The sequence below is a fragment of the Lacerta agilis genome, chromosome 5 (genome assembly GCF_009819535.1).
Source record: "Lacerta agilis isolate rLacAgi1 chromosome 5, rLacAgi1.pri, whole genome shotgun sequence".
In the NCBI taxonomy this organism is placed as follows: domain Eukaryota; kingdom Metazoa; phylum Chordata; class Lepidosauria; order Squamata; family Lacertidae; genus Lacerta; species Lacerta agilis.
In genome coordinates, this window is record NC_046316.1 from 81,737,397 (window position 1) to 81,750,467 (window position 13,071).

The 13,071-nt window shown below is 45.9% G+C and overlaps 1 protein-coding gene across 8 annotated transcripts in view; it reads right to left on the reverse strand.

Annotated features, from left to right (window-relative positions):
* Positions 1-9,756, reverse strand: part of TNIK (TRAF2 and NCK interacting kinase) — a 272,940-nt gene extending 263,184 nt beyond the window's left edge. For all 8 annotated transcript variants that reach the window (XR_004426687.1, XM_033150660.1, XM_033150657.1 and 5 more), the window contains exon 1: positions 9,637-9,756. Coding sequence is in view for 7 of the 8 variants with exons in the window: in XM_033150660.1 (XP_033006551.1) it covers positions 9,637-9,693 (57 nt within the window). In the remaining variant the exon portion in view is untranslated. The remainder of the gene's footprint in view (positions 1-9,636) is intronic.
* Positions 9,757-13,071: the final 3,315 nt, after the last annotated feature.

Sequence of the window (13,071 nt, forward strand, 5' to 3'; positions counted from 1 at the left end):
TGGAGGAAAAGGGAATCAGAAAAAAGAGGATTTAAATGGCAACTGCTTTCGGAACATTTTTAATTAAATAGAGCCAAGGCACAAAGGATGAACAGAATTATGATTCGCTCTCTTTGTCAAATGGCTTTCGCCTGCAAACCCAACTAGCTTTCTTGTCCTTTGAAAGGAAGTAATAATTAGGCCAATTATTCATGCTCCAAATAATGAGGAACCACTTCTAAAAACTGCGGAGACCTTTGGCTCAAATTCCCGCTTCGCTCCTCCATTCTGTCCAGAGCTGACCATGTTGTTTCACAAATGGAAAAAAACCTTCTCAGGAAACATATTTTAGGTCAGCAGTTTTGGTACCTGGTTCAGCCATCGGGTATTTCCCCAAGACCCAGAAGAAAAGAAGTAAAGGAAATGCCAGAGGGTGTTTTGAGGTGCAGGCCGCATGCCAAAGAGGCTATCCGCTTTCCTGTTTGAAAAGCAGCTTGCCTCGTCCACAGAATAAACAGCTACAAAGGAATCCTCAAAGGGACTGTCTACACATTTCTCCCTATAAACCCAGGGTGGGTGGAGGGAGAAGCAGGGGCAAGAACTGTCAGCAAGCAAAAAAGAAAAGTCACTAAAAACACATTGCTAGTACTGTGAGCTGCTTTGAGTTCCAACATTGCCGTTGTCGGGAAAGCAGCATATAAATATAAAATCAATTCAAATGTACAAAATACAAAGCTATCTTGTACACAGAGTATGGCTACTGGTCCATTTAGCCTTGTAGTGACTGGCACCTCCAGAATCACAGGCAGAGGAGTTTCCCCCAATGATTGTTTAACCCAAGATAGAGGAGACTAACCCTTAAACCTTTTGTATGCAAATGTTGTGTTCTATAATTTGCACAATGTTGCGACATTTGATCACAGGGTTTTTCCCTTCCTGGTGGCATTAGGTAGATTCGTATTTATTAAATTACTGCCCTCCCTCCAAAGAAGCCTGGAGCAACAAAACAAAACAATTTCTTTTTCATCTAAAAAGCCATCTCACGCCCTTGCGGATAATTATTTCAAGCTTTCCAGGTGGAGTAACTTTCAGACATCAAATACATGGGTAAACAACATGCATTGCCCTTCAGCAGTGGCTGAATGTCCTTTTTAAATTCCTCCAGAACGTTAATAGTGATAGAGGCAAAAGCACCTCAACTGCGAGGGCATTCCACAAACAGGGAGCCACCACTAAGAAGGCCCTATCACAGGTCAACAGCAACACAGAGGCGGCACTACCAACAGGACTTCCCATGCCAATAGTAAGCAGAGAAAAGGGACAGGTTAGTTCTGGATAGTGCAGAAAATGCCCAACAATGCCTAGGAACACAATCACCGGGGGTGGGGTGGGGGGGATACCCACATTAGGCTTTAATCCCCAAGCCGCCTATTCTGAAGTTGAACCAGCCAGCTTTAGCAATATAGGCTAATCTTAAGTGGTCTGTAGATCTTCTGCATGCATAAACATTTATTTTGTGTTGCTATTTATAAGCCATTTAAAAGAAAAAACACCCAAGTTAGCACCACAGTGAAAAGACAATTTTTCATGAAAAGCCTCTAATGACCGGTTCAACATTCTTGCAAACCAAGGTAACAGAACATCAGCAGAAAGCAGAACAGGGGCCCTAATTAAAATTACAGCTAGCAAATATTGATAGTCAAGGCCCACCCCGGCCTTGGATGCCACAATGGCCTGCGAATTGGCACCTCTAAACACAGCCTGGAGTTCATTCCTTGCAAACTAGGGGCTCTGCGTTAAGGTGTGCGCGCCTTTAATCTCCCTCATCGTAACAGGGGAACAGACGGCATCTACCCCAGAGTAAATGCTGCAAAAACTTAGCATGCATGCAATGCCTTGGTTAATTCTGCATCTTCTCCATCCTGAACGTGTCTGCCATTCAAATGGAACCGGTGGAGCACTGACAGCGGCGCAATAGTGACATTCTGCTTTGCTCACAAGCATCTTATCTTAATTGGAAGGGATTGGCTATAATATAAACAAATGGCCTTTGAAAAAATTGCTTTTTTTATAGACGTGGGGCTAAGGGAATACACACTGTTGGATGCCATCCAGTTTTGGCACATGAGAAACCCATAGCACTGCTCAGCTCTGCACAAGTTGTGTGCAGTGTTAGAAACTCAGCTAATTGCCAAATGGCACCTTAAACCTAGGTGAAAAGTCGCCACAACCAAGGTTTTTTTCCCCAGCCAGAATTCACCAGAACTCTGTTCCAGCACCTCTCAGGTTGGGGAAACACAGTAGATTTCTCAACATTAGCAATCTGCAAAATTGTGAACGGTAACTGAATGGCAGGATAAATCAAGGCATAGTGGTGCAATGGGTTGGTGAATCTAGCTTTTAACCAGAAGGTTGGTGGTTTGAGCCCACCCAGGGATGGCTCTGGGCAGGATTCCTGCATTGCAGGGGGTTGGACTATATGACCCACAGGGTCCCTTCCAACACTACAATTCTATATCACGAGTCAGGCCAAGCTCACATGGGGGGGGGGCAGGCATAAGGGGACCCTACCTATACTTGAGAAATGCTGGAAGCTACTGAATGAATTTTAGAAATACAGGCATATTCTTCATTTAAACAGGTACATCTCTCCTCTCAGTTTTGTAAAGCAACACCTGAGAAATTTATATAATGATATTCAACAAGGTTCATATTTTTTAATCAACTAAAAGCCTCTTAAGCTTTAATCAACAAAAACCTCTTAAGTAGTTTACATAAAACAATATGAAATATTCATTTTTTAAAAAATTACCAATAAAATTACGATGTGGGTCTTTTCTGGTTTTGTGTGCGAATGAGAATGAGTCGGTTTTTACATGCACGGACGGTTAAAAAAAAGTATTATTTGGGGGGGAGGGAACTGCCTCACAGGGTATCAGACCGAAGAGTCTATTCTGACTGGCAGGAGTTCCCAGAGGTCTTTCCCAGCCTCAAAATCCTTATGACTGGGAATATTAGGGCAGATTAAATCCGGCATCTCAGTCCAGGGACAGAACAAGATACTGTGCTGTGGGTGTCATGCTCCACTATTATCTCCCATGGCCCCTCTCTCTTTTTATTGTTTTGCCACTGCATTTAGTGTTTTGCCACCTGAACGATACATTTCATTTCATTTATTTATTTGTTTGTTAAATGTATATGCCCCTCCTTCATCCGAAGATCATCAAAGACAGTTTTGCAGCATAAAAATACAAAATGCAAACGCAAAATAACGAAAGGAATCCCAGCAACCAACGGTTCCTCTCCCACAAACACATTTAAAGGGCCATAGATTGAACAATCAGCCCAAGGCTTGGTTACGGGGAACGTTTTCGCCTGGTAGCTAAAGATACCTAATGAAGGCACCAGGAGAGCCTGCTCCTCCCCAAAGAATCCTGGGAAATGTAGTTTGATACGGGTGCCAAGAGTTGGTAGGAGAACCCTATTTCTCCTCACAGAACTACAATTCCCAGAGCGGCTTAACCATCAATCCCTCTTCCCATGGAACTCTGGGAGATTTCTCTCATGGGGCTCTTAAGCGGTAAAACCTGGTGGGAAAATCTCAACCCTCAAATTCTTGTCAGCGTTTCCTGTTGGGCTTCATGACACGAAGCACACTATTTGGACTGGATTTTGCATCTTTCTTCCAAATACATTTGAAGACGTACGTCGCTTCTCTGTTTCCCCACACCTAATGTGCAGTCTTATGGACGGGTCTTGATTTTCTAATAACCCCCCCCCAAAAAAAAAAAAATCTGTGTGACTTACAAAACTGCTCCTGGCTATAGGCTTTTGTGCTCAGGCAGCAAATGTGCTATTGATTTCTGATTGCAAGGTTCTGCAAAATGATTGGATTGCTTCACAATACGCATGCAGCACCTTTTAACAATTATTGTTAAGTGCTAAGTGCATTTAGTTGAGCTGATCTATACACTCTAACAGATTAAAGACCTATTCTTCCCTTACTTTAAAGGGAAAAGTAATAATAAAAATATTTTGCAATGTATAATTACAGAACCATAACCAGTACCCTATCTCCTTCCAGGAAAAATGTGACGTTGTTAAGCAAGTGTGAACTGACCATGGTTTTTCCCCTTGAAATGGGTCATAGGGTTCCATTTATTTATTTCCTTGCTGTCCTCCATTATTTAAGAAGATTTTGTTCTCCCCACCAAGGGAGTGAGCGGTCCTGGCCCTACCTCTCCATCTCTAAGAACCTTCATAAGAGAAATGCTACTAGAAGAATTATGAGGGGGGTTCTTGGCCCCGTTGGGTCCAGGCACAAAAGACAGGGAGGAAGAACTGCTGCAGCTCAGTGGCAAGGCATCTGCTTTGATCACAGAATGTCCCAGGTTCGATCCCTAACATCTCCAAATGCAGCGGAGAGAGACTCCTGTCTGAAACCCTGTTGAGCCCCTCCCAGTCAGGCTAGGCAATGCTGAGCAAGGAGGACCATTAGTCTTAGTCAGTATAAGGCAGCTTCCTTCCTATGTTCTGTACTAATGTCATCAGCCTTGGGGATGCTTCCCGAGAGACAATGGAGTGTGCCACCCAGGGTGAAGTCTGACTTCTGCATTAGCAGCACTGAGCAAGCCTGTGCAGTGTGCATGGCGGTCCTGGGCTACCCAGATGAAAACACACACACACACACCAGCCTTGCTGATGTGGTCCAAAGGAAAGCAGATCAATAGGTTTGGCACCAGCTTGACTGCAGGAGTTGCCGGAAGGAGGTGTACAAGACGCCATCCAGCCATCTTTAGGACTCCACTCTGGATCTGTTTAGCCTCTTCTTTTCCCGAAGATGTCCCGCAAGGTTTAGGATCAGAGATCAATGTGGAGTGACTGAAGAGTTTCACTTAAATGCTGCTGTATGTCAAGGGAACTGTTCATTGTCGATTCACTTACTTTTATATTGTCTTAGCAATAGTACATAATGAAAAGTATACTATGTATACACCACTTTGAGCACAAATGTATTTGTGGGAAATGCAGTATACAAATAAACTTGGCTATGACTAATATAGCACATACCTTCAAAAAAAAACCCACACAAAAAACCCACACAACTATCAGATAAAAATCACTTGTGCAAATATAGCACTACAGCAGAAAAACATGCAACAGCAGCTGACTTCATTAAAATTCATGTTCAAAACCTGTGGTGTGCCATGCTACAGAGCAGCCATCCCCAATATGGAACCCTCAAGCTGTGTCGGCTGATGAATTCCCATCAGCCGTCATGGCCCTGCTAACTGGATCTGGTGGTGAGCATCAGGTTGGAGATGGCTGTTCTGCAGGACAAGCTAAAGTTCAATGGGATAGCCCATGTTTTACAAAGGCCTGTTTCTGAAGGCATTCAAGTCAGTACAGGTAGTTCGGCAGGACTGGTCATACCAGTCCCAGTTTTATTTGTTTCTAAAAATTGCATTTTCGTCTAATAAATTAGGGTTGGAGCACTGTGGTTCAAATAAATAAGTTCCCAGGTTAAGTCTACAGCACTATCAATTAAAAATATTTTATAAACAGGACTAGGAGATTTACTGGCAGTGAGAGGACATAGGAGTGTCTTTTTTATGCCAGGTTGGGGTATTTGCTCCCCTGCAGCTCTCTGGGGTCTCAGAAAAAGGATCAACACCTGTAACTGGAGATGCCAAGGATTACATTCAAAAAGTTACAGGTTCAAAGTGTGTGCTCTACCACTGGGTCATTTCCTCCAGCAGAGAGGGGAAAAGATGTACCACTGGGCCAACTCTGCCTAAGGTGGCTTAATATGTATATACATTATGGGCAATTCATCATAACATCCAGAATGTTTTGCACACACTGAGTAATTAAGAGAAGGAAGGAAGGCTGTATATCTGCTTGCACAAAGGAAAGTCAGACACATCACACCTTCAGGTAAACATAGCTGAGCATCTTGTCATTCAGTGTGCCAAAGACAAGTCTTATCCTGTTGACCTTCAAGGACTGCACAGTCAGACAGATGCACGTCTTCTTGAAGAGTTATCTGCTTAATGAAGTGCAAATAGTCACTTACCAACTTGATGCACACCCTTTAGTGTCAAAAGCTCTGGGCATATTCCCATCAAATTGACGTGGGACATGTACAATCCTAATGCCTTAAAATCAGTGGGAGATCTGCCATTGGTTTCACTGATTACACCAAGAGCAGATAATACTGAGCTAGGTGTACAGATGGACTGACCAAGTATAAAGAAGTTTCCTGCATTCCTATTTGTCTAAGGAATGAGCTTGCTTCCAAGCGATGCTTCAAATATCACTGAAGGAAGGAAATGTCACCCACAGAAGCACAGTATCCAAATCAAGAAGTAATGGCGCCACTCTATTCTGCTTTGGTCAGACCACATCTGGAATAATGTGTCCAATTCTGGCCACCACCATTTAAGGAGGATATCCAATAAACTGGAATGTGTCTGGACTCTGGAGGGGAACAAAGATGGTGAGGAGGAGTCCGGAGTCCATTAGGAAAGAATAAAGGAGCTGGACGTGTTTAGCCTGAAGAAGAGACGACTATGAGGCAATAAGACGGCCATCTTTAAATATGTAAATAACTATTACATAGATGAAGGAGCTAATTGGTTTTGCTGTTGCTCTGGATGGTTGGACCCAAACCAAAAGGCCTTTGGAAGGTGGTGGACTCTCTCACACTGCAAGTTTTTAATCAGAGGCTGGGGGCCCTGCCTCTTAGGGAATGTGCAGAAGTGGGTTTCCCACATGGGGAGGGAATGACCTTTGAGGCCCCTTCTAACCCTATGATCCACTTTGAGACTTAAGCAATAGGGTGGGTGCAGAGTGCAGTGCTACTCAAACAAACAAGCATGAGACGCACATTTTAGCTTAAAGTACTGTATTTTTCCGTGCATAAGACTAGGTTAAAAAGTAGGTTTAAAATTGGGGGTAACTGGAAAAAAATAGCAAACAAATATCTTTTGATATGGCCTACAAAAGTGCAAGGCCACACAAACCTCTCATTTACAACACTCCATGGAAATGAATGGAAGCACAAGGGAGTTTGAGCAAGTTGGAAAGGGGAACATTTAGCTCTATTGAGATTTGGTTGCATCCCAGATTCCAATGTGGTCCTATGTCATAGAGCCATAAGGTCAACACCAAGGAGCAAGGGAGGAAAATGAACGATGTGTGCTCTTTTTCTCTCACAACACTCATCTCACTCCGTAACCACAATTTACTCTGAATCTACAGCAAATAATGTAATCATCATCCCAGGATTAAAATCAGTTCACACACACAAACACAACTTTTTACCAGGTGTCAAGGGCCAAGTTCAAGAAGCGTGTCTTCAGCACACAACAAAAACTACATAAACGTCCATCGCACATTACCAGAGCCAGATTGCATTGAAGAATCCCACCAGTCCTTTCTATTATAAATTCCAGTGACCAGACTGGGGTAACAAATATGGTGCCCTCCAGATGCTGTTGACTGTCCACTGGCCATGCTATCTTGGGATGGTGAAAGTTGTGGTTCCACAACATCTACTAAACTGGCTGCCCCTGGACTAGACCCATTAGCAAGCATCAAACACTCAAAGAGCTAAATCAAGACATGGAGTAATGAAAGGACTGTTAAAAAGCTTGGACTATTCGCATAATTGATAGAGAGCGAGAAACACAAATCTGAAGCCTTCTTGGCATCACAGGGCCTAATTCCAGATTTGGAGAAGATGCCGTGAAGGCAAAGCATCCTTGACACATGCTGGAGGTAGCATTTTCATTCCTACTCCTCCACATACTGTAACCCAAGGATGAAACCAGACAAATCCTGCTTCACACCAATCCCCCCCCCCCCGCCAACAGGCTCTTGCCAGCGAAAACGAACACCAAACTGGAGAGCCAAAGAACTGATCCAATGAATCAAGATCAGAAATCCAGAGAACAGGAAGTCCTCCTCTCGACTCCTCTATCACACACACGCGCAAAAATGTTGCAGGCTAAGAAGAATCCAGATAAAATATGTATTTCTTTAAAGGGAGAGTAAAGACAAATAGCACACCTGCCTGGTTGTAGAACCAGCACATTATCTGCATGCACAAGGTCCCAGGTTCAGTTTCTGGGGTCTCCAAGCGCCGCTGGCAAAGACCCCTGCCTGAAACCCTGCTGTCAGTCAGCATAGGGTACAGTACACAGTAGACAAGCAGGCAAAACTGAGGGTGATCAAATGGTCTGACTTCCTATGTCCTTCTGAAGTTCTTTTGGGGGGGGGTGATAGGGGATGAATGCTATACCTAGCATGTAAGTGCAACAGAGGATCACACACCTATGGCTCCCCCCCCCCACTCTATTTACATAATGAGCCAAGAAGCCATTGCTCGTGCAGTGACCTCTCTCTCCAATGGGTGAAAGCTCGTGTGCACGTGCATCTATGATATATTCAGAGAGAGGCAAGGAGGGAGAGGGAGAGGGAGAGAGTGAATGCATGCAAGCCGATTCCTCTGTGACAGAAAATGCATTTAATCAATTCTCCCCACCCCCATAATAACGTGATGCATGTAGCCTGTCATGTGGCTACAACAGCCAGGAGGTGCACTTGCCTCCCTCAAGAGGACTGGAAGAGATCACTAAAAGGTTCATGTGATTCCATTTCACATCATCATCAAAATGGACACTAGGAACCGTCTTTTAACATTCACACCAGAGGAGCAGCCGCTAATCCAGTTTGTTCTACCATCGCTGCAAGCACATAGCAATATGGTTGCGTGCGGCTTAATAGGAAAGCAACCCCCCACCCCGCTAACGTTCCTTAATAGACATGCACAAAACGGCATGTTCTATCCCCTCATATTAGTTCTTCTTTCTGTTATGCAGAGGGAGGGAGGGAGAGAGAGAGAGAGATGTGCTCTTTTGTTGTATGCAAACAAGCTTAACATTAAGGGTCAGGAAAGTGGCGCTGGAGCTTGGAACAGCCAAGGCATCATTTCAAGAGAAACAGAGAATGTTGCGGCGCTGCGAGCTAAGGTCTCTCAACGATTTTATGCCTGGAAAGAGCCTTCACGTGTGAGCCTCCGCCCCAAATACAGGAGGCTGTGTAGGTTCTACAGTGGGGGAGAAGTGAAAGGGAGGAACAAAATCGATTTGCCAGTGTTAAATTGGCAGGCTTCAAATTTGCAAAAGGTGACAAGCGCTGGAGAACGACACCTTGCCATTTAAATCACCCTTCCATTGCCTCCACCCGAGAGAGGGAGGAAACGCACCATTAAAACAGATAACAAGAGGCTTGCTGGAAACAGCTGTGCGCGGCTCATTCCTCTTTCTCCAGAAACCCCAGCGCCTCGTGCATAAGCGTCCCCATCTCCTCTGTGCAGGGAGACGCGCCTACATCAGTACGCATTCCGGAAAGGGAGAAAAAATGACTATCAGCAAGCAACCCATATCCGTTGCTTATCGTTAATAACAACCTCCACCAGCAAAGTTATCGCGTGCTCAAATAGTAAAAGAGAAGAAAGGGAGGCGAGGAGGCAAGGTGGAAGCAGTGAAAAGGGGGCGCATAGAGGGAGGGAGCGAAAGGGGGAAAGGTTGATCGGCTGGCCTTCTGTCCCCCACATTTCCCTGCCTCCCTCCCTTCCCGGTTCCTCCTTACCCTTAACGCTGATAGATCTATCTCGTCCAGGCTCCGAGCTGGAGAATCACTCGCCATGTTTAGGGGGATTTCTCAGCCGGTTTCAAATGGACCGAGCCAATTAAAAGAAAAAAGAAGAAAAAAAAGCACAAGGCGGTTTGGGAGGCGGAGGCGGCTGCAACCTTGCAAAGTCGTCCGCCTCGGGCTCGGAGCGGAGGGGTTAAAAGAGAGCGAGCGAGAGCGCGTCTCCTCCACCTTGTCTCTATTGCACTTCTCTCTCTTCGTGCGCTTGTGTCAATGGAGGGGAGGCAAGCCCCGCCGTCCTCCTTTTCCTCCTCCTCCTCTTCTTCCTCCCTCTTTCCGACACCTAATGCGCTCCCCGCACCAACAGCACGGAAAGGGAGCGAGGTTCTCTTCTCCTGGAGAGCTGCTTGCAGCCGGCCAGGCGCACGGTGCCGCTTCCTCCCGCACGGGAGCCCGACAGCTCCTCCTGCCTCGGCTGAGCTCGCGATCTCGGGACGGTGGCGGCAGCAGCAGCAGCAGTAGCGCCGGCTAAAGGGCACAGCAAGGCGGCCGGGGCGCGGGCGCCTGGGCGCAAGGCATGCTTTCTCTGCGTCGCCGTCGGCTCCCCGGATAGCTGCTGCGCTCGCTTGCAGCGTCCTGGCGAGGCACCTCGACCCCGATGGAGACGCGAGAGCCACGCACGCCGCCGCTGCCGCCTCCGCCTCCTCCTCCTCCTCCTCTCGCGGCCGGCCTTACACTGGGAGGAGGGAGAACAACAGCTCCAGGGGCGGCGCCTGCGCTCCGCTGCGCGCCCAGGACGAGAAGCAGCAGCCGAGCGGCGCTAATGCGCGCTGTGCTTTCCCTTTAATTTCAAAGAGGAACGGCCGGCCGTGGGAGGAGGAGAGAGAAGATGTTGCAAATAAATAAGTGCCGCTCAGCCCCTCTTTGCTCTGTTTACTGGCGGCTGCTGCTGCACGATGTCGCTCCAGTTGTGCCACCTGCTCCTCGTTATTTTGAAAAAAGCCAGTGCAACAGGCTCCAAAACCCGGGTTGCTTCAATATATCGCGCCTTCCCCGCAAGGAGGGGCGATGCCCATATTTTGGTGGGGAATTGCAACAGCTCGGATCGTGGTCCTCCAAACCGTCTGAATTCCAAGGCGCAGTGCCAAGGAAAAGAGTTCCGTTTGCCCGGGGTTGAATCGGGGAAACGCTGTCCCTGATTGGCCAGATTGCAAAGTCCGGCGAGGACCTTTACTCCGAAGTTGGTATTTACTCCCAAGTAAACCCGCACACCCCTTCATGGATCACTGCCTTGTCGTGGCGAAGGGGCTTGAATTACTCAGGCAAGCTATGGACAGGTCAAGATGGACAGGTCATAGCGGAGAGTTTGGACCAAACGTGATCCACCTGGAGAAGGAACTGGCAAGCCGCTCCAGTATCCCTGCCAAGAAAACTCCATGGACAAAGACAACAGGCATATAAAAGATATGACGCTGGAAGATGAGCCCCTCAGGTCGGAAGGCGTCCAACTTGCTACTGGGGAAGAGCGGAGGACAAGTACAAGTAGATCCAGAGCTGATGAAGCGGCTGGGCCAAAGCCGAAAGGACGCTCAGTTGCGGATATGCCTGGAAGCGAAAGGAAAGTCCAATGCTGTAAAGAAATTGCATAGGAACCTGGAATGTAAGAACCATGAACCTTGGTAAGCTGGATGTGGTAAAAAATGAGATGGCAAGAATAAACATTGACATCCTAGGCATCAGTGAACTAAAATGGACAGGAATGGGCGAATTCAGTTCGGATGACTATCATATCTACTACTGTGGGCAGGAATCCCGTAAAAGAAATGGAGTGGCCCTCATAGTCAACAAAAGAGTGGCGAAAGCTGTACTGGGATGCAACTTCAAAAATGATAGAATGATCTCGATACGAATCCAAGGCAGTCCTTTTAACATCACAGTAATCCAAGTTTATGCACCAACTACCAGTGCTGAAGAAACCGAAATTGATCAATTCTATGAAGACTTACAACACCTTATAGAAATGACACCAAAGAAGGATGTTCTTCTCATTATAGGGGATTGGAATGCTAAAGTAGGAAGTAAAGAGATAAAAGGAACAACTGGCAAGTTTGGCCTTGGAGATCAAAATGAAGCAGGGCAAAGGCTAATAGAGTTCTGTCAAGAGAACAAGCTGGTCATCACAAACACTCTTTTCCAACAACACAAGAGACGACTCTACACATGGACATCACCAGATGGGCAACATCGAAATCAGATTGATTATATTCTCTGCAGCCAAAGATGGAGAAGCTCTATACACTCAGCAAAAACAAGACCTGGAGCTGACTGTGGCTCAGATCATCAGCTTCTTATAGCAAAATTCCAGCTTAAACTGAAGAAAGTAGGAAAAACCACTGGGCCAGTAAGATTCAATCTAAATCAAATTCCTTATGAATACACAGTTGAAGTGAAGAACAGGTTCAAGGATTTAGATTTGGTGGATAGAGTACCTGAAGAACTGTGGAGGGAGGCTCGTAACATTATACAGGAGACAGCAACGAAAACTATCCCAATGAAAAAGAAATGCAAGAAAGCAAAGTGGCTGACCAATGAGGCCTTACAAATAGCGGGGGAGAGAAGACAAGCAAAATGCGAAGGAGATCGTGAAAGATACAGGAAATTGAATGCAGATTTCCAAAGAATAGCAAGGAGAGACAAGAGGGCCTTTCTAAACGAGCAATGCAAAGAAATAGAGGAAAATAACAGAATGGGAAAAACCAGAGATTTATTCAAGAAAATTGGAGATATGAAAGGAACATTTCGTACAAAGATTACCACAATTAAGGACAAAAGTGGAAAGGACCTAACAGAAGCAGAAGACATCAAGAAGAGGTGGCAAGAATACACAGAGGAATTATACCAGGAAGATATGGAGGTCTCATACACCCCAGGAAATGTGGTTGCTGACCTTGAGCCAGACATCCTGGAGAGTGAAGTCAAATGGGCCTTAGAAAGCCTTGCTAACAACAAGGCCAGTGGAAGTGATGATATTCCAGCTGAACTATTTAAAATTTTAAAAGAGGATGCTGTTAAGGTGCTGCACTCAATATGCCAGCAAGTTTGGAAAACTCAGCAGTGGCCAGAGGATTGGAGAAGATCAGTCTACATCCCAATCCCAAAGAAGGGCAGTGCCAAAGAATGCTCCAACTACCGCACAATTGCACTCATTTCACACGCTAGCAAGGTTATGCTTAAAATTCTACAAGGCAGGCTTAAGCAGTATGTGGACCGAGAACTCCCAGAAGTGCAAGCTGGATTTCGAAGGGGCAGAGGAACCAGAGACCAAATTGCAAACATGCGCTGGATTATGGAGAAAGCCAGAGAGTTCCAGAAAAACATCTACTTCTGCTTCATTGATTATGCAAAAGCATTTGACTGTGTCGACCACAGCAA